We start from the raw sequence: 20,396 nt of genomic DNA on the forward strand, positions 1-20,396 counted from the left end.
TCCAAACAAGTGTGTTGGTCGGTATGTGTGTGTTTTGAATTAGAAAGAACCTGATGACGAAGATGACCTATATTTTTGTTTTGTTTGTATGTATTTGGATTTTGCAAGTGAAGCACTAAACATGTGTCCGTATGTAAGAAGAGGGGAAGAGAGAGGGGGGTGGTTATTGGTGGAGAGGGGTAGGTAGGTAGGATTTTATTTTTTATTTTTTCTAAATATTTTAATATTGAAATTAATAGAAAAAAAATGAAAAAAAATGAAAAAGATAAAAGACTCATTTCAAATTGTTTATGACCAAATCAACCAAAAATTGAGATTTTAAACCAAAGATGCAAGTTAAAAACTTTTGAACTCCTTCGCATAAATAAATATTGTAATATTCAAGGGACCATTTATGTCAATTGTTTGGAATACATATGGAATTTGGGGGGAAACAAACCGCATTTTACAAAACTCACGATCCGGAGACGTGTAGGTTAGAAAGGTTTTAATTTTGGAAAAGGTTTTATAAAAATGACCGTTGGAATTGGGAAGCCAAAAGGTTTGGGTCGGTGTATTGGCGCATAAAATATTACCTTCTCTATTCTTCCTTCTTCACTTCACTCATCCCGCTTCGTTCTCCTAACACCGTCGGAGACGACTCATCGCGACCTCTGTAACTCAGCTCACCGGAGACACAAGCACTCCCACCCTTCGTAGGACACTCACAACCATGTCGGTAATCCTAAGAAGTTATCTGTAACTTTTCATTCTTTTTCCCTCTTATTTTAGTTCTCTAGGGTTTTTTGTATTTCAGATGTTGTAATCTCCTATGTATGTATGGATAAGAGAAAAATCAAAGCATAGTTGCGTTTTTTTTTAGTAACCTCTGGTTTTCTAATTGCACAAGTTGTATTGCAACTTAAAATCATAAGGAAACTACATAGTTTTTCTGTAGTTTTGTTGATCGTTTCGTTAGGGTTTTCTCCTATATCTTTTTATTGATTTTTTTCTCTGTGAAATCTGATTTAGCGTTTCTGGTACGCTTGTTTCAGAATGTGTTCGTATGAATAACCAATTTTATCAGATCAGACCACGAATGTCTTACTCAAATCTCTTGTTATGAATAACCAATTCTGGCTAACAACAACATTATCATCATGGGTTATTATTAGGGTCACATAATCTGCCACATTTATCAACACATAGATTGATTCCCTATGGTACATAAATTTCTGAAGATTATGAAACCAAACTGTACTTTGTTAATTACTTAATATTAATATACATACAAAATTTCTAATAGGGTAATAATGAAAAGCCTTTCCATATTTGTTTATAGGCTTCAAATTGCTAATGTTGTATGCATCAGATGTTGGACAAGTACCAAATGTTGAGGTATAAATAAATTTATCTGTTTACATGTTCACAACATTCATCACATATTACAATGCTTTCCTATTAAGTAACTTGTTTACTAGCCAATTTAGCCTTGTAGTATTAGTTGTTTGATTTAAACTGGTTATTGTTGATGCAGGAAACAATGAGGATTCAGACTCGTACTTAGAGCCATCCATCACCTATAGAATTAGAAATTATACCCATCTGTAAGTTTTTACACACAATTCTAAGAGTTTAAATTTTATCATTTTAAAATTATTTTTAGTTACTTGTCCCTGCAGCTTCTCAACCTGATTTTGTATCAAACATGGTTCCAATTTTTCAATAAAGAATTTGTACGCAATGTATCCTTTGATCATCTATTACATGTAAGTTTTTAAAGTGCATTGTTGCTCATTCTCCCATTTAAATTACATGGCTTTAATTACAATGAATGTGCAGGCCTGTTGGTTGTTTTGTTCAAATGACATTGATCCTATCAATAAGTTTGTGAAACTTTTTAACATGAATCAGTTACCCCTGATTCTGATCATGAACCAAATCCATGGGAATTGAATGTTAGTGCATTTGATGTGATACAATTTGGTTCCATCTTTTCATAAAGTTAAACTTGAATGACATGGATTTTTTTGACAGATGTCTAATGCTTCTCCTGGTCAGCATCTTGGCTTTTTGCTCAGCAGAGAGGATGCAGGTGAGGCTCTTTCTGAAAAAAAAATTATTTAAGGTTGTATAATAGAATAACTGTGCGTAAATATAAACTTTTTAACCTTTCTCAATTGCATCAGTTGAAGGATATTATTCCTAACATGACTTGTTCTAAATCAGCATGTTGTTTTTCTTTCCTACCTTTTCTATTTTAATCCTACTAGCAATTTAGGGCATCCATAGAAATTTGAGGGAATTGGAATGGAATAATCCTTAAGTTACACATGTGGTTGACAAAATGGATGGAATTGGATTCCATTAAACTCCTCCAAAATCTGTGTTCAACGGATTTATCATTCCTAGGGAAGAATTGGAATTCCTTTATATATTTCTTCATTAAAAAGACTAAATTTGTCATTACAACCTAAATATTGTTTTTCGAATCTTGCATCTTCTTATGTATTGTCACCCCTAATTTACCTAATATACAACTCTATAAATGTAGATATTTATAATCAATTATTATATTAGTATTAATTAGTTATCTGTCTTCATTTTTAATGGTATGTTACTTTTTCTTTTAGTGTTTATGAAATTAGAGTATGTATGTTTGATGTTTACATAATTAGTGTTTACTAGTTGTTTTATGAGTTAAATCTTTTCCAGTAATTATCTATTCTTTTATAAAAAAAAAAAAAGTCACTAAAGGGTGTTTTGGTCATTTAACATAATTTCACTTCAATTCTTTTGAATAATTTGCAAACCAAACACAAAACAACACATAAAATGAATCGAAATCCTTTCCATTTTCTTCCAACTATACACATGACATACTCTAATTTGTTGACCAATTTCATTCATTTTAAAAGTATTTTGCAAACCACAAGTTACTTTACATTACTCTGAGATTAATTGCTATACTTAATTCCGATTCCTTTGACAAAATTCCATTTTATACTCTGCAACAAGAAAAGGTTTTAGAAACCAAATACATATGTTGTGGTTTAGAAAAGGAAAAGAAGATGCCCTCGAGAATCAAAGTGTTAACATGTATGTTTTTACCCTTAACGTTAGAAAAAACTTCATACTTTTTATGTTCTTATTTAGTTTTTATGTTAATGTTTAAAGGTACATTTTTAGTTCCATTGAATCTCAAATACCTTGCTTTATCAGATAACCGCCTTCAATCCATTGATTACAAGCTGACAAAGCCTATAAACAGTATACATGTGTACAGGTAGCTATAGCTATGAGTCTACGACCCTATTTGTGTATGAGTCTACGACCCTGTTTGTGTATGAGTCTACGACCCTGTTTGTGTATTTCCATAAATACCCCTCTGTATCTACAACTTGTACTTATTTATTATTCTCAGGAAAATGATTGCTTATTTATTTAAAAGATCCTAAATATTGCATGGAAAATGCCTTCAACACTTATTCCGTACGCCTGGTAATTCCTTACAATTTATATTTGTTATTTAGTCAAGTTTTTTTATTTATCTAAAAAGTGTACATTCTTTAGAAAACTGAGACATCATGGAAGGGAAATGCCACATGGTGGTTGTCTTTGGTGGATTGAAATGTTAGAACCAAGTGGTGAATATAAAGAGGGTGCTAGTGTTTAAGGTAATAATCAATTCTCTTTTATGAATAAAAGTATAAATATGAGAATTTTGTGAAAAACTTCTATTTTTTGCAGGAACCTCTTCGTTCAGCTGTGATGCTTGAACAAGGATCTTATTGGTGTTACCTTTTAGCCAAACCAATTATATTAAGAAAGTACGGATTTCATCTCATTCTTTCTCATGATCTATACAAGAAATGCCATCAGGTATTGCAATTTTTGTTAATATTTTAGTAGATAATTTTGTTTTACTATTAGTACTTAATAGATAATTTTCTTTAATATTTACTTATAATAGCAATGTATTTATAGCTTTTCATCCAAAAACAACAATCGTTAACTTGAAGAAACACTAACAGGTTTTTTTTTCTTATTATTATTGTTTTAATGGACGACAAGGGTATTTCAAGAAAAACTTCAATTTTTTGCGAACACATCATATGCCAAGTGTAATTGCGTTGGGTCAATGTTTTATGTATGGTATGACTATGATAGATGGTTTTTCTTTTTACATTTGTTGGCATAATAATAGTGTACATCTATCTGGATTATAGGTCAGCAACCCGGGACCCAACACGTGTATGATTTTCCAAGGTAAAATTAATATTATGTAGACATGTTTAATTTTCCAAGGTCCAATGATTTATTCAACATAACCAACTTCCTGTTGCTTTTTAAGATTTTGTACAACATCCAGCTGAAGAAGTTGATGAATAGATACTCTGATAGACACGAGGTAATTTTTTCATTATTTAACAAATGTAACTAACTACCCTTTTTTCATTGTTTAATTAATAGTCTGATCTCTTTGAAAAATAAAAAGGTTCAACACCACATCACCTTTGGATGAAATTAGTTTAATAGGAGAAGATTGTCAAATAGGACATGAGTAGTTGATACATACTTTTCACATACATGGGATTAATTTTGCCTAAATCAATGTACATTTTTGTTGTTCCATGGTTTGCTTTTTTTTTTTATCAACTCTAGATTTCATATTCATGTACAATATACATTCTTAACGTAAGCCCTCCACAGTTCATCACCATAGTTACTGATTTTGTAGTTGTGGTAGTTAGTGGTAGAACAAGGGTACAGTGTCGTTCTTCCAGAGAAATTGAAGACAGGAAATTGGTACCTTACAAGTTACATCATAATTTTGTGTATTAATACTTTCTTCACTGAAATTGTATATATTTGAAAAAAAACACATCACTAATTTTCTTCCACAATAGGTATGCATCTGAAACCTTCCGAGATTACAAGTAGATGGAGTTACTGGAGAAGAGTATGTTGAGTAGTTTATTATTTTTTAAGGCGAATTAGGTACAAAACAAATACTTTATAGTTTATTTATCTGCATTTTTTTAAAGATACAAATGGACGACTTATTGCCAGAACTCTCAGTCAGCTTTTGGTTTTGGATTAGTGGCACATGCCCAAAATAAATACTAATTTATCCTTGTTGGTTTTGTACCTTTTCAAAGAAAATTAAGTTCATGTGAGAACTGTTCTTTCCTTTTGGCTTACTTACAAATATTTTCATATTTGTGTAGGTCAACAACTTGAAATTGTTGGATGACATGGCGGAATTGAGTTCAACCTATTGTGTTACACAAATATATAACAGAGCATATGATGGGTTGGGTATGATAATTTTTTGTATTTTTCAATCATTGATGCTCAGTTACGTGTGTGTGTGTGTGTGTGGTTGGTTATTGCAATGTTATTGAAGAGGCAAAAAGCATTATTTAAATTAAAGGTAACAATTTGCAAAACTTTCTTCAACAAGCCCAAGGGAGGGAGGGCGCCTTGTAGTTTCGGGCATCTCCTATGCTATGCTATGGTATGTGGGGGAGTTTAATTAGTATTTAACAAAATAAAAGACAACTTACTTTCGTTTATGGTTTCAGTTGCATCACCCTTCCCTTGTCTCCTGATGTCATGGATTTTCGTAAAGTTCAAGTTTTTTTAGGGTAAATGCCATAAATAACAACTTACTTTCATTTATGTGAGTTTTATTTCAACATCCTAGTTTCATTTCTTTCTATTACAGTATTCTACTTTCAACTTTTTCATATGAAGACATTGTACTTTGAAAAATATACCCAATCATATAGCATACTACTTTTAGCTATTTTATTAGTAGGACATTCTACTTTTATAGATGTTTATAGCATTGTATTTTCATCTTTCTTTTTATTAGGGCATTCTGCTTTGAAATTTATACCCAATTATAGCATTTTCTTGTTGTGACATTTTACTTTGAATAATCTATCCATTTATAGCATTGTACTTTTATTTATTTATTTATTTATTTGCTTTTTAGGACATTATACTTTGACAAATTTAAATTGCTATGTCTTGACTTTAAATGAAAGTTTGATACTACAATGCACAAATCAATGAAAGTACACTGATATTTCTTGCATTTAAACATTTATAAGATTTTGTCAGGAGGGAAGTAATTGATGAAGAAGGATGGATGCAATTGATATAGGGTTGTGGGCACCTGGAGGACGCTTAAAGATTATTGATAGGTAAGATGTAAGAAATTAATACTTATTTAAAGTAATTCTTGAAAGACACCATTATTAGAGAAAAAAGAAATTGCAATTAATGTTTTTTCTCGTTTCTCTTTCATTGATCTGCGTCGTACTAGCAAAATAACTATGGTCAAAATCTTGGATTAGTCATTTGGTTTGAATGTGTTAGGTCTAACATATTGTAGTTGATTTTTTATCAACACTTATCAATACATAGATTGATTCCTGATAGAGAATGAGTCGTATATGAATATAGGGGCAAAGATGGAGGGACTTATTTGGAATATTTCTTATTTACTGTTTTACACCCCATTCTAGAAACACCTTAGCTAAGTATAAATAGGAGTCCTGGTAGTAGTGGGGAATATCTTCTGCATTTTTGGTTAGAAAGAATTAGCTAGCAATAGTTTGGGCAGGAAGGTTATCTTCTCTGATTTGTTTCATTGTATCTGCATCTTAATTTTAGTGAAATTGAATCTTCTTTTCCACTTTTAAATCTCCCGTTAGATTCCTTGTTTATTTGTTGGTTATTGTTTCTATCAATTCCCCATGAAGATTGTAAGTAAAGCTTTATTTATGTATTTAATTTCTAATTTGTGGTTATTTGATAGGATAACTGGAGCAGTCAAGAACACATAGAAATCTGGAGTAAAAGGTACGATGCCAAGGTAAATAACCAAACCCTACTTTACTGAATACTTAATATTAATATATTATACTTTCATAATCTAACCTATGAAGACATTGTAATTTTATTAATTTTTCCTATTAAGTCAGTGTACTTTGAAAAACTAAACGGGTTTGGTTTTGGATACCATTTATAGCATTATAACTTCAAAGTTTTTATTGTTAAGATAGTTTACTATCAAAATCTAACCATTTGCAACATTATACTCCAAATCGTAAAATTATATTTTCAAAATCCACCCTTTCAAGACACTATAGTTTTAATACATTCTACTTTAGAATCTAAACTTGTTTAACCATGGTTACCGATTATAACATTATACTTCATTTTTATTTTATTTTTCATATTAAGATATCATAGGTATTTATTATCACTAAGTCTATTATTAGAACCAAATCAAGTTCCACAATTGAGTATTATTTGGATTACAAAACATTTTATTTCTGTCTTAATCTTTCAATTTTCCACTAAAAGCCGTGTAACGACCCCCCCCCCCCCCCCCCCCCCCCGGTAATGTATGAATCCTACCTACTTTAAAAAAAGATATTCCCAGTTATATCATTGTAGTTCAGTTTTCGGTTTTTAGTTTCCACAAAACGTTCATAAGAGAGTTAATTTCGATGACCTCAAATCACCTGTATTTATAAAAAAAATGTTAATTTCATTAACAATCAACTTTTTTAGTTTTTAATAGGCTTTGAGTAATTATAGTTGTCGTGTGTAGTGAGTAATAAATACACTGTCAAATTCTTCATATCTCTTATTACTAAAAGTAATAAATACATTTCCAGAGAATTAAATCTCACTCAAAAAATGATAAGTGAATGAAATATAGTGGAGGAGTTGTGGTAGTTTCTTGCTACAGTTAAACAACATGTCCTTATTTTCAGGTTGTTGGTTTAGGTCCAAGAGAGAATCTTTTTGCAATTTTGGTCCTTATTTCCTGGTTTCTCAACCGCTTTTTGTACCTGGGTCATCACCTAGATGTTAAATTTATGAAAATGTCCATTTTGTCTCTATCATCTTCGTCTCTTTCTTTTCCATTTTCAAGGAGCATGATGAAATTTCAACAAAATTCCTCTCTTTCCTTAGAAACTATTGTCATATATCTTGAAGGAGCATAATTGAACACTAAATCCTTAAAAATAGTATCTTTTTGAAAATAGGGTACTCATTTCATGGTGTGATAATATTGTGTTTGGTCTCTTGTTCTCAACTTTAGCAGCCCATCTGTTAAATTTATGATAATGACCATCTTGCCATTGTCTTCTTCATTCTTCCATTTCCATGTTCAAGGATCAAAATTTATGATAATGACCATTTTGCTATTGTCTTCTTCATCTCTTCCATTTCCATGTTCAAGGATCATAACTTACCCCCAACAAAATTCATCACTTTTCTTAAAAATGATCTTGTCATACGTTTAAGGAGCATAACAATATCCTAATAATCCCTGAAAAAAATTCTCTAAAAAATAATCTTTTTTGAAATTTTGGTACTCACTTCATGGTTCCATAACGTTTTTGTTCTATGGGTTGTCAACTTTTAACAACACACATATTAAATATTTCACCATGACCATTTTACCCTTGTCTTTATCTCTCTCATTTCCATGTTCAAGCAGCATAAATAACACCCCAACAAAATTCATCTCTTTCCTTAGAAAAAAAGTTGCATCTGATATCTGATATGCTTAAAAATTATTGTTGTTAAAAACCAATAAAAATGGGTTTTGATTCCTGATAGAGAATGAGTCGTATATGAATATATAGGGGAAAAGATGGAGGGACTTATTTGGAATATTTCTTAATTACTGTTTTACACCCCATTCTAGAAACACCTTAGCTAAGTATAAATAAGAGTCCTGGTAGTAGTGGGGAATATCTTCTGCATTTTTAGTTAGAAAGAATCGGCTAGCAATAGTTTGGGCAGGAAGGTTAACCATGATTTGTTTCATTGTATCTGCATCTCCATTTTAGTGAAATTGAATCTTCTTTTCCACTTTTAAATCTCCCGTTAGATTCCTTGTTTATTTGTTGGTTATTGTTTCTATCAATTCCCCGTGAAGATTGGTAGTAAAGCTTAATTTATGTATTTAATTTCTAATTTGTGGTTATTTGATAGGAAAAGCTGGAGCAGTCAAGAGCACATAGAAATCTAGAGAAAAAGCTAAATGACTATATACGATGCCAAGGTAAATAACCAAACCCTACTTTACTGAATACTATATATATATATATATATATATATATATATATATATATATATATATATATATATATATATATATATATATATATATAGTAGAATGTTATTTAGATGCTAAGCTATAAAACCTTATATTAATATATTATACTTTCATAATCTAACCTATGAAGACATTGTAATTTTATTATTTTTCCTATTAAGTTAGTGTACTTTGAAAAACTAAACGTGTTTGGATTTGAATACCATTTATAGCATTATAACTTCAAAGTTATTATTATTAAGATAGTTTACTATCAAAATCTAACCAATTGCATGCAGCATTATACTCCAAATCGTAAAATTATATTTTAAAAATCCACCCTTTCAAGACACTAGTTTTAATACATTCTACTTTAGAATCTAAACTTGTTTAACCATGGTTACTAATTATAACATTATACTTAATTTTTATTTTATTTTTCATATTAAGACATCATAGGTATTTATTAGCACCAAATCAAGTTCCACAATTGAGTATTATTTAGATTACAAAACATTTTATTTATGCCTTAATCTTTCAAGTTTCCACTAAAAGCCGTGTAACGTTGTGGCATGAAGAACCGAATCAACACTACCCCCCTTTCAAGGTATGCACTAATCAAGGCTATCTCTCATCAAGGCATAAGAATTTTTTTTTATACTCATATCAGATGTGAATGTACATAATTATATTATATTATATTATAATGTACGTAAACTATACTTTACTATGTATATTTTGTATTTTGCCAAATGATTGATCGAAAGTGTTCATGATAAGTTGACATGCTCAGAATGTCAAATGGTATCATATTATGCATGTTGGGCTTTCATTTCACAGAAGACATGATTAACGAAATTTAACGCTTTAGTAAGTTGGTATACTTAAGCCAGAAAAGAATTGTGTGCATCCTACCTACTTTAAAAAAAGATATTCCCAATTATATCATTGTAGTTTAGTTTTCGGTTTTTAGTTTCCACAAAACGTTCATAAGAGAGTTAAATTCATTAACAATCAATTTTTTTTAGTTTTTAATAGGCTATGAGTAATTATAGTTGTCGTGTGTTAGTGAGTAATAAATACACTGTCAAACTCTTCATATCTGTTATTACTAAAAGTAATAAATACATTTCTAGAGAATTAAATCTCACTCAAAAAAATGATAAGTGAATGAAATATATTTACGATGGTTTTTCGGGTAATCATCATCTTAACGTTCTCTAGAAAGGATCAGAGAAGGTAACCATCATTTTGTAAATACTATGAAGTTTCATTTATTTAAATTTAGTCATGTAATGTTTCCTGTGTTTATTTTCAGATTGAAAATATTAATTCTTTTTGTGAATAATGGCAACAAGAGAGGCAGAGATGATGCAGCAAGTTTCTTTACCAATGATGATGGATATCACCAAATTGGTTATGATAACCACAAGCCTCAAAACTTACGTTAAATTTTTAAGGAAAATTGTGGGAAATAACAAGCTATGCTATTAGTTCCAATGGATATCATCAAATAACCAATAAGGGTGTTGTTATCATTGAATCTCAAATAAGGATATTTATGCCTTCATGTTACGGAATTATGAAGTTGCTTTATCAAATTACCACCTTCTATCCACTGATTACATGCTGACAAAGCATGGAAGCGATATGCAGGTAGCTATGAGTCTATGACCCTGTTTGTGTATTTCCAGAAGTACCCCTCATTCCCTAAAACTTGTGCTTATTTATTACTCCAGGAAATGGTGTGGTCTTTGGTAGATTGAAACATTAAAAACAGGTGGTCGATATAAAGAGGTAATAATCAATTCTCTTTTGTGAATAAAAATATTATATATGAGAATTTTGTTAAAGAAACTTCATTTTTTTTGTAGCAACCTCTTCATTCAGCTATGATGCTTAAACAAGCATTTTATTATTGTTACTTTTTATCCAAACCAAACCAGTTATGTTAAGTACGAATTTCATTTTTAAAATCAACCATATTAAGACATTGGTTTAATCTCTTTTTTCTAGTAAGACCATGTAATTCTAATTTCTTTACCATTAATATTTTTTTTGAAAATCTAACTACTTATATTATTGTACTTCCAAAATCCAACCTATTAAGAAGTTGTTTATTTTCCTGTTAATCTGAAGGCTAAACTTGATTAGCATTACACCTTCACTTATTTTCTATTAAGATTGTACTTTCAGTTTTAACATGATACTATTTCTTATGACATTATAACTTCGAAATCTAACATATTAACACACACTTGACACCATGTACCTTTTTTTATCTTCTATTGTGACTTCTTATTTTGAATGTTAACCTTTTAAAGATATTATACAATACTTCTATAAATCTAAATTTCTTTTATTTTGGTTACACAGATGGATTCATTGAACATACCTAATTTTCCCTTATACATGTTCATATCAATTTATCTTTCTAACGTTCTGATTTGTTAAATGTCCAGACACCTGAGTTCTTCATTTGTTAAAGCAGATCAATGAGAAGCTGAAAGAAGTTGATCAAATGATAAATTCTTTTGGTAGCAATTAACAATTTTAAACAGTACAAAATGCAACTTTATAATTTTAACCAAGACAAATAGTACAGTTCCTTTATGATATTTGGCATGCCGTCAAATATTACATAATATTAAAATGGAAAAAAAAATACCATAGGAACGAAATTCATTTTATTCCTTTTTTGTAAATTGCAAAGAAAATAAGAATTCTATCGGATTGATTCATTAGTTTTTAGTCCGCCTTTTCCCTCTATGGATTTCTATCCTGGTTCTTCAATCTTTACTTTTAAGTCCAACTGAATTTTGGAGAAAAAAAAAAGAAGCTTATATTGTTCCTGATATGATGCACATAACTTTTTTTTCTCAAGAAGTGTTGCACTGATATTGTGCTACCTAGATTAAAATGGCTTATATTTTCTGGATTTGTGTCTTATCATCTGGTATGTTGTTACATTCTTTTGTGCTATATTTATGATTTTTTAAAATGTGTTCTATTAATTTCAGGTCTAGCATTCCCTCCTCTTTACTTCTATAGTGGAGGAGTGTGGGAGTTTCTTGCTACGGTTAAACAACATGTCCTTATTGTCAGGTTGCTGGTTTAGGTCCAAGAGAGAATCTTTTTGCAATTTTGGTCCTTATTTCATGGTTTCTCAACCGCTTTTTGTACCTGGGTCATCATCACCTAGATGTTAAACTTATGAAAATGACCATTTTGTCCCTATCATCTTCGTCTCTTTCTTTTCCATTTTCAAGAAGCATGATGAAATTTCAACAAAATTTCTCTCTTTCCTTAGAAACTATTGTCATATATGTTGAAGGAGAATAACTAAACCCTAAATCTTTAAAATAGTATCTTTTTGAAAGTATGGCACTCATTTCGTTGTTTGATAATATTGTGTTTGGTCTCTTGTTCTCAACGTTAGCAGCCCATATGTTAAATTTATGATTATGATAATGACCATTTTGCCAATGTCTTCTTCATCTCTTCCATTTCCATGTTCAAGGATCATAACTTACCCCCCTACAAAATTCATCACTTTTCTTAAAAATTGTCTGTCATACGTTTAAGGAGCATAACTATATCCTAATAATCCCTGAAAAAAATTCTCTAAAAAAGAATATTTTTTGAAATTTTGGTACTCATTTCATGGTTCCATAACGTTTTTGTTCCATGAGTTGTCAACTTTAACAACACATATTAAATATTTCAATATGACCATTTTACCCTTGTCTTCTTCATCTCTCTCATTTCCATGTTCAAGCAGCATAAATAACACCCCAACAAAATTCATCTCTTTCCTTAAAAAAAAAAGTTGCATCTGATATCTGATATGCTTAAAAATTGTTGTTGTTATTGTTTCAGATCATCAGAAGACACAAATGTATTTCCTGTGATTAACTTTCAAAAGAACTTTGTTTTCATTGGAGCTTCTAACATCTCTCTCTTGCGAATGGAACAACTCCATCTTCAGAAGACAATCATTCGGGCAGCAGGCAGCAAAACAACAGGCAGAGGCCTTGTAGATGGTCAAAGTCAAAGTCAAAGTCAAGGTCAAAATGAAGGAGGGGAAATATTTGGGCTTCCAAAGACCACCAGCCTCTTGAAATGGCCCCCATTGATTTCCCCCATAGTTCCCAAAGAGTCCCCATTGAGGTAATTTATATCAGAAAATTAATTAAGAAAAGCTACTTTTATATCAATAATAATTAGGCTTTGTCTAATATAATTATTACTCTATCATGACAAAGTTATTATTTTTCATTTTTATTTGGCAGTTCGATTAATTATCACTGGTCTTATGAAAGCCATGACAGCATCCTTTGGGGGTTGAAGAGGTAACACATTTGTTTTTTATTTTTTATACGGGAAATTTCAGGAAATAGCAATATACTTCATTCTTTTTATCAATTTAGGCAATATACTTTATGTTATACCCATGTTAGTGATGTGTAACCCTTAATAGCTACATACTTGCATTTCCTTATAGATAAAAGCATTGCACTTACAATTATGGTAACATACTTAGATCTCTTCACCAATAATTGCAATATGCCAATATGTATGTAACAAATAAAGTACATTGCCCATATTAGTAGGGAAATGAAAATATGTTGCTATTACAGGTAAAAGTATAAGTATACTTGCTAATATGGATAAAAAATAATGTACATTGCTTCGATTGATAAAAAACTAATGTACATTGCCTATATTGGTAAAAAGAGTAAAGTAAGTTACAATTCCGTCCTTGTGATATTTCAAAATACGGTTATGGTTTTGATCTAGATATTTCATTTGTTGCACAAGTGGTCATCAAAGTATAATTTTGTTGCAAGGTTTGTCCCTGCGTTACAAAATGTCCTTAAAGTCCAAGTAAAATAACTACGTCTTAAACTCCTCAATTTCCATCTTAAACTCTTATCAAACCAAAACTAAAACAAAGTTAGGTTTAGCAAACAAAAATATTATTAGGTTGAATTTTTTTTTTTCTTTAAATTTTTGGGTTTTGATTGAATTTGGTTTGGTTTTTATAAATCTAGTTTAAAAGAATTAGATGTCATTTTTAAACATGTTTGAACTTTCCATTTAATTCTTCATTTAGATTAAGATATTTTCAAGGAATGTTAGTAAGATTTTTGAATTACTTAATTAGTTTTACCAAGTAACAAATGATGTTTCATGTTTGTGAACTTTTATTTTCATCATAAATTATATTTAATTTCAAAACTCTCTGAACTTGCGAGAGAGGGAGAACGTGGTCGGAAAACATGTTTTCTTTTAATACAATCTTTCAGTCGACTTTCAAAAACCTGAATAATGATACCCCATACAAAGATCCATAACCATAAAGTGGTTGATAGAATAATGATCCATTGCAACAACAGGACCAGCATCTACCCTAACAATTTGATGAATTCCCACAAAATAATGATACAAAATATATGCGAAATTGAGCACAACCCTACAACGATTCTGGAATCAATTCTAAAAACTCCGCTCTTGCAGCTGGGTCATGTGAAAACCGACCCAACACCGCAATTGTACCCGTATTACTACCAAACTTTTCAATCCCTCTTGAGATCATACAAGTATGATTCGCTTCCACTACAACAATTATATCTCCACCCAATAATCGAGAAACAGTCTCAGCAATCTGCCTCGTGAGTCGTTCTTGAACTTGGAGTTTAAAACCATGAAAATGTACTACCGATTGTAGAATAGATTTCAAAATCGGACTCACTTCTTCACTTGATAAATACCCAATATGAACCGACCCATAAAACGGAAGTAAATGGTGCTCACAAAGCGACCATAGCGATAAGTTCAACTCCGATCTAATCTTGCAATTCGTTGGGCTTGTGGTTTTCAATGGGCCCAAACCAAGCCCGTTAAATTTCATCTCCAATTTTGAATCTTTAAAGTTAGATAGCCATTTTACAAACCGGGTTGGGGTTCCCGTGAGTTCTTTTCGACCCGGGTCTTGACCCAATGACCGTATAATCGAGGTGACCGCGGTATCCATGGGTGAAACATTGGGCCCGGTTTTGACCCGTGACGGGCACGGGCACCAAGAATCTTTATTGGTGGTTCTTGAATGGATGTTATCTAAGGTTATGTCCCGGCGTCGTAAAAGACCGAAAAAATCGATCCAATTGGCGGAATCTGGTTTTCCGAAAGACCCGGAACCGGAATTGACTATTACGTTGACCCATCTTTTTTGGTTGGAATCGAGAAAAGCGGAATGGGAATCGGGGAAGTGGATGTGTGAGCAGTGGAGAACAACCGCAACACCGGTTGGGTTGATTCCGTGTTGTAAGCCGTTGCAAATCTCGTCTGCTAACCGTTGTGGATCTTGGAGACGTTTTGTGAAGATATCGGCTACACGGGAAAGTTTACTAAGGCCCACAACTCGTTGACCAGATGGAATGTAACCTATGTGACATTTGACCTGGAATGGGAGCAAACATGACTCACAATATGAGTAGAGATCGAGATCTCTAACAAGAACAAGTCCACCGGCTCCTCCGGCATGGCCAATTCCGGTTTCTAATCCCAATTCCGGGAATAACGCCCCTTGGACTATGTCATTCACGTTTTGTTTATAGCCTGGATAAGAGCAAGTATACCCAAAAAAAACATTACAACTAAACATACATAAAACACCATTTTTGATTCCCTATTCGAAAAGGAAACATTCAAACCACAGTAATTCAACATATATCTTCACAATAAGAAAAGAGCTAACCTCTGGTTCCTTCACGAAGGGCTTTAGCAACACGAAGAGGGGTCTTCCTAAGACCTTCTCTGTTGATGTCTTCACCCAAACCCTGTAACAAAACCTTCACAGCATCTTCAATGGCTACAGTCTCTGGTTCTTGCTCAAAACCACAACCACCAAGCTTCACTCCATTTTCTAGCACCACATTGTAGTGACCCTCATCCAAGGCTCCCATTGAAAGAGAAGCCTTAAAACCCAAATCGGATCTAATCTAAAATCTAAATCTAATCAAAACCCTTTCTTGATTTATCAATAAAGATTGTATCTTTGAGTAAAAAGATCCAAAAATCGAAAACCCAGATCGAAAATCAGAAACGTCAAGACAAGAAATAAACCAGCCAAATAGAAGCACTTTTTGGAAGATTAAGATAAAGAAAGGTGGCCACTGGTTAGGGATATGGAGGATGGGGTTGTGAAAATTACGAGAGAAATGATAAACAAGTTGGAGAGAATAAGAGTCAAAGATGTGCGTTTTGTGAATGTAATTTGTGTGAATTATATAGAGATGAAGGGTATGTATGACGTTGATTTTGTAATGGGTTTTATTCGTTTATTAAATTGAATAATAAAAAATCAAGAAATAGATCCAATCCCAACCTTGGATCTTCTAACTCCTTGGTGAATGAGGGTTATCGGCGGTTGTGTCTTTTTTTCACCAGTCTTGAAGTGGGACCCTTGTGCAAGATCTGGGGTTAGTAATCCATCGTTTTCAATCTGTTACACACTTGCATGGTGTTTGTGCCTGTGGAATATATAGATACATGGATGTATATGTATATGTATATGTGAGAGAAATAGAGGGGGGAGATAGGGAGTGGTGGGAGGTCAAAAGGTAAAGGTGTGCTGAGTGGGGTTTATAGGACTCACCCACCGCCTGATGGGAACCGGGTCGAATAAACGCGTCGGGTCAAAGAGATGATGACATTATGACCATCATCTTGATGATGGAGGCCACCAACCCACCATAGAAATGGAAATGGACTTTAACAATAGTGATTTGGGTATTTGGAAATTGGAATATATTTTTTTTTTTTCATTCCCATAGATTCCGGATCAGAGAACAGTAAATACACCAATAATATTTTATTGAGTTATTTTTATCGTAATTGATTTAGAAAACGAATAAAAATGGGTTTTGTTTAAAAGCGTATATTGTACTTTTTAACGGTTTATGTGGTATCTTAACCGTTAATTTGTTAACATTTTTCTTCAAAAAAAAAAGAAAGTGGATAGAAGTACGGTTGATTTGTTAATATTTTGAGTAGTGTGCAAATTTAGTCCATGTGGTTGTTAAAATTGTGGGGTTTAAGTCCCTTTAACTTTCATTTTTGTATAGAACGGCTTTCATTGTCGGTTTTGGTCCATGTAAACGTTGAAATGTCTATTTTGGTGTTTTAATTTATTTTTGACAAATTTTCAAAACTAATTTCTATGGTATGCATTTTTTTCTGAAGTTTAGTCTAAATTTCAACTTTTTTGTCTTTATGGTATTTTTGAGTTAATTTCGTAGCGGATTTTGTCTCACTAAATGACTTACCCTTGGGTATTTATTTTCTATTTTTCTTTTATTTTTTTTAAATCTAATACTTATTTATTTATTTATTTAAACAATAAAAAAATAAGAACCTCTCTCTCTCTCTCTCTCTCTCTCTCTCTCTCTCTCTCTCTCTCTCTCTCTCTCTCTCTCTCTCTCTCTCTCTCTCTCTCTCTCTCTCTCATACCCGGTTTGTGACCCCATCTGCAAAAAACAAAGCCCTATGTTTTTCAACATCTTAGACCTCACCGCCATCTCCATTGCAACCTGACACAATCTACCACCCCTTCACCATGCTTCTCTGTTCACTCCTTCAATCTCCACCACCTATCACCACCGCTACCGGTACCATTATACCCCAAAAGTTCATTGTACTCGATGTTCCATGTAATTCATCAATCGAACTCTCAAAAGGAAATGCATATCTATTGTTGATTGTAAAGGAAAATGTTATTTCTTCAATGGAGTGTGACAAACACACATACACACACATAGTTGTTTGTTTATATAAATTTGACAATCAAATCACGAATTTGTAATCACACACCCATTTCCTCCTCCCACCCCGTGCATTCTCTCTCCAAGATGGTGGTCAATCATTTTGCTCAAGGGTTATTATCATTATAGTCCAACGATGTTTAGTATATTGGTTTAAAAGGTCCCTTATGACTTTTTTTTGCATTTTGTTTTTCCTGCTAACAAAGGGATAGATTGTATTTTGAGCCGTTTTTACTGATTGTTGTTCATTTTTCTTTTTAAAATCTCAGGCCCATGTTTTTCTTTGTTCTACTTTTGTTGACCAATGAACACAAAAGTTGAATAATGATGATGATGACGAATGCCTCTTCCCTCCCGACGGTTCCTTGACAACATCTTCTTACTATCTTTGTCCTCCCCTAAAATCAACGAATCAAACACCAAATTCGACTCAAACAAAACTAGATTTGCAAAATTGGAATCGAATACGGGTTATGTGAGAGTTCCATGGGGAAGGGAACCGAGAGTTGAGACTAGACGATGGTTTTTGGAGAGTTTGTCGGGACAGTAAGCACTTACTGTCACAATACTAGTCACCGGAAAGTAGCAAGAGGAGGAATACGATGAAGAAGCAATCTCACGGCCAACAAAGTTTTTGGAAGATGTCGTGCCTGAATCTGTCAACAAACGTGAGCTTGGAGGGTGTTGATGCCTTTGTCATCCTCTCTGAAGCCACCTCTACCGTCGTCGACCTGGTCAGCAAACCCAAAGTCGTGCGTACACCTCTGTGTGTGTGTGTGTTATGAATGCATGTGTGTTTTATGTACTTACTTCGAATCTGAATGTTACTTGATGACTTGATGTTATTATAGCTTCAAAAATTATCCAAGGAAAAGAAACCCCCTTTCTAATCAATCCATGTCTTGCTTTTACGAGTGGTTAATGTTTCAGTGTTCATGAGTGATTTCCAATTTCCTTGGGGTAGAAATGAATTAGGCAGTGGTTATGAACTTATGACAATATCACTTGAAAACCGATTGCAGTGATTCTAGAGTCAAAGTTAAGCAAGGGATCTGTGACCATGGCTTTTGGAGGTTGCGAGCAACCAGCAACGTATGTCCATCGCAAATTTGAATCCTAATGTAAACAAGAAACTAAGTGCTGCAGTTGCCGAGATTCTTAGCTCCAAGCTCTCTGTTCCCAAATCACACTTATTCCTTAAATTTTTCGACTCACAGGTAACCTATAGGACTCTCACTTCTGTCTTTTTTCTTTGTCACTATGTATATGTTTTGATTTTGATAGTCTTTTTTTGTTTTGATTTTGATTTGACGGGGCTCAATTGCGGGAACGAATGTCTTCAAACTCAATCTAAGGAGATGAATTGCAGTGACATCAGGGGTAGTTTGGACCATTTCAATTGACTAAATGCCATGTGGCATATCAAAATTGATGATTAGGAAGAGGTTCACCGGGTGACCCCTTCATATTTTTGATAATGACCTTTTAAAACGGTAAAACACAAGTCCATACCCCTAAAAAAATAAAAGTCAGGACCTTTTAAACCAATATACTAAACATAGTCTGGCACAATAACCTTTTACTCAAATCAAACCAGAAACATACCTAAAAATCTCCAAATTAATGGCGATAGTGGAAAGAATGAACTTCGGTGAGCTTCAAGATGTAATCAAAACTGTAATCTGATGATCTGTAATCGATTCGTATGTGTGTGTGTTTTCGACTAAACAGTGATGAGAAAATACACACATTCCCACTCAGACTCGTTGAATCCATCGATCGAGAATCTCATAGAGTTGACTTAAATCACTCATAAGAATAATTAATCTAAACAAGAACTAACTGGAACTAAGGAGTTCCACTGAGAAACTCTAATTACAGTAAAATACCCTAAATATGAAACGAGAGAGAAGAGACGGAGCCCCTAAATATGAAGCGAGAGAAAAGAGAAAGAGCATATGTGTGTTTTGGGGGAGAAGACGGGATGGAGAGGTTTCATTAGATTCTTTGCAGTTTTGATTTCTTCACCTAGGGCTTGAGATAAATAGATCCGAGAAGGGTTTCAGATGACGATGGAGATGGAGAGGTTTCATCAAACTCTTTGCAGATTTGATTTCATCACTGAAGAATCGTAGAATTTTTGTTGACATCGAGAATCGAAGAGGGTTTAGGGGTAAAAGACACCATTGAAGCATTATCTATTAATGGGGGAAGACATCATCTGACCACCATCATCAACCTTGCTCCACCATCTCACCAGCCGAGAACCTTAGTCGTAGGTTGGACGAGTAATCAAGAGTTTTCAGATGGTTTAGTGGTTCTCAAATCTGAATATGTAAAAACATGATGGAAAGAGAAAGGAGATGGTGTGGTTCGTGGGAGTCGATTGATTGGCGGTGATGTTAGTTTACCGGAGGAGGTGGGTTAGTGAGTACTCTGCGTTGATACCACTGCTT

The 20,396-nt window shown here is 32.8% G+C and overlaps 1 protein-coding gene and 1 long non-coding RNA gene across 11 annotated transcripts; one reads left to right on the top strand and one right to left on the bottom strand.

Moving 5' to 3' along the window:
* Positions 1 to 434: 434 nt before the first annotated feature.
* On the top strand, positions 435 to 19,037 carry LOC111903548 (uncharacterized). 10 transcript variants are annotated; one of them, XR_008223813.1, is made up of 26 exons: positions 435 to 714; positions 1,322 to 1,377; positions 1,517 to 1,586; positions 1,662 to 1,748; positions 1,822 to 1,937; positions 2,017 to 2,074; positions 3,404 to 3,480; positions 3,553 to 3,656; positions 3,730 to 3,861; positions 4,054 to 4,134; positions 4,209 to 4,248; positions 4,334 to 4,390; positions 4,721 to 4,788; positions 4,890 to 4,980; positions 5,211 to 5,500; positions 5,568 to 5,630; positions 6,112 to 6,194; positions 6,812 to 6,868; positions 9,013 to 9,082; positions 9,658 to 9,722; positions 10,434 to 10,771; positions 10,855 to 10,912; positions 12,136 to 12,220; positions 12,995 to 13,285; positions 13,408 to 13,467; positions 18,963 to 19,037. It is a non-coding gene; the product is annotated as an uncharacterized LOC111903548 (long non-coding RNA). The 10 variants fall into 10 exon arrangements; XR_008223807.1 differs by lacking the exon at positions 18,963 to 19,037 and having other exon boundaries at positions 435 to 718; positions 13,408 to 13,640; XR_008223806.1 differs by lacking the exon at positions 18,963 to 19,037 and having other exon boundaries at positions 1,646 to 1,748; positions 13,408 to 13,640.
* LOC111903535 (GTP cyclohydrolase 1) lies at positions 14,386 to 16,948 on the bottom strand. The gene is made up of 2 exons (XM_023899315.3): positions 15,876 to 16,948; positions 14,386 to 15,736 (listed from the first exon to the last, which is right to left on the bottom strand). The coding sequence occupies exons 1-2, from the start codon at positions 16,081 to 16,083 to the stop codon at positions 14,592 to 14,594; spliced, it is 1,353 nt and encodes a 450-aa protein (XP_023755083.1). The 5' UTR covers positions 16,084 to 16,948; the 3' UTR covers positions 14,386 to 14,591.
* Positions 19,038 to 20,396: the final 1,359 nt, after the last annotated feature.

The sequence above is a fragment of the Lactuca sativa genome, chromosome 5 (genome assembly GCF_002870075.4).
Source record: "Lactuca sativa cultivar Salinas chromosome 5, Lsat_Salinas_v11, whole genome shotgun sequence".
Taxonomy (NCBI): Eukaryota; Viridiplantae; Streptophyta; class Magnoliopsida; order Asterales; family Asteraceae; genus Lactuca; species Lactuca sativa.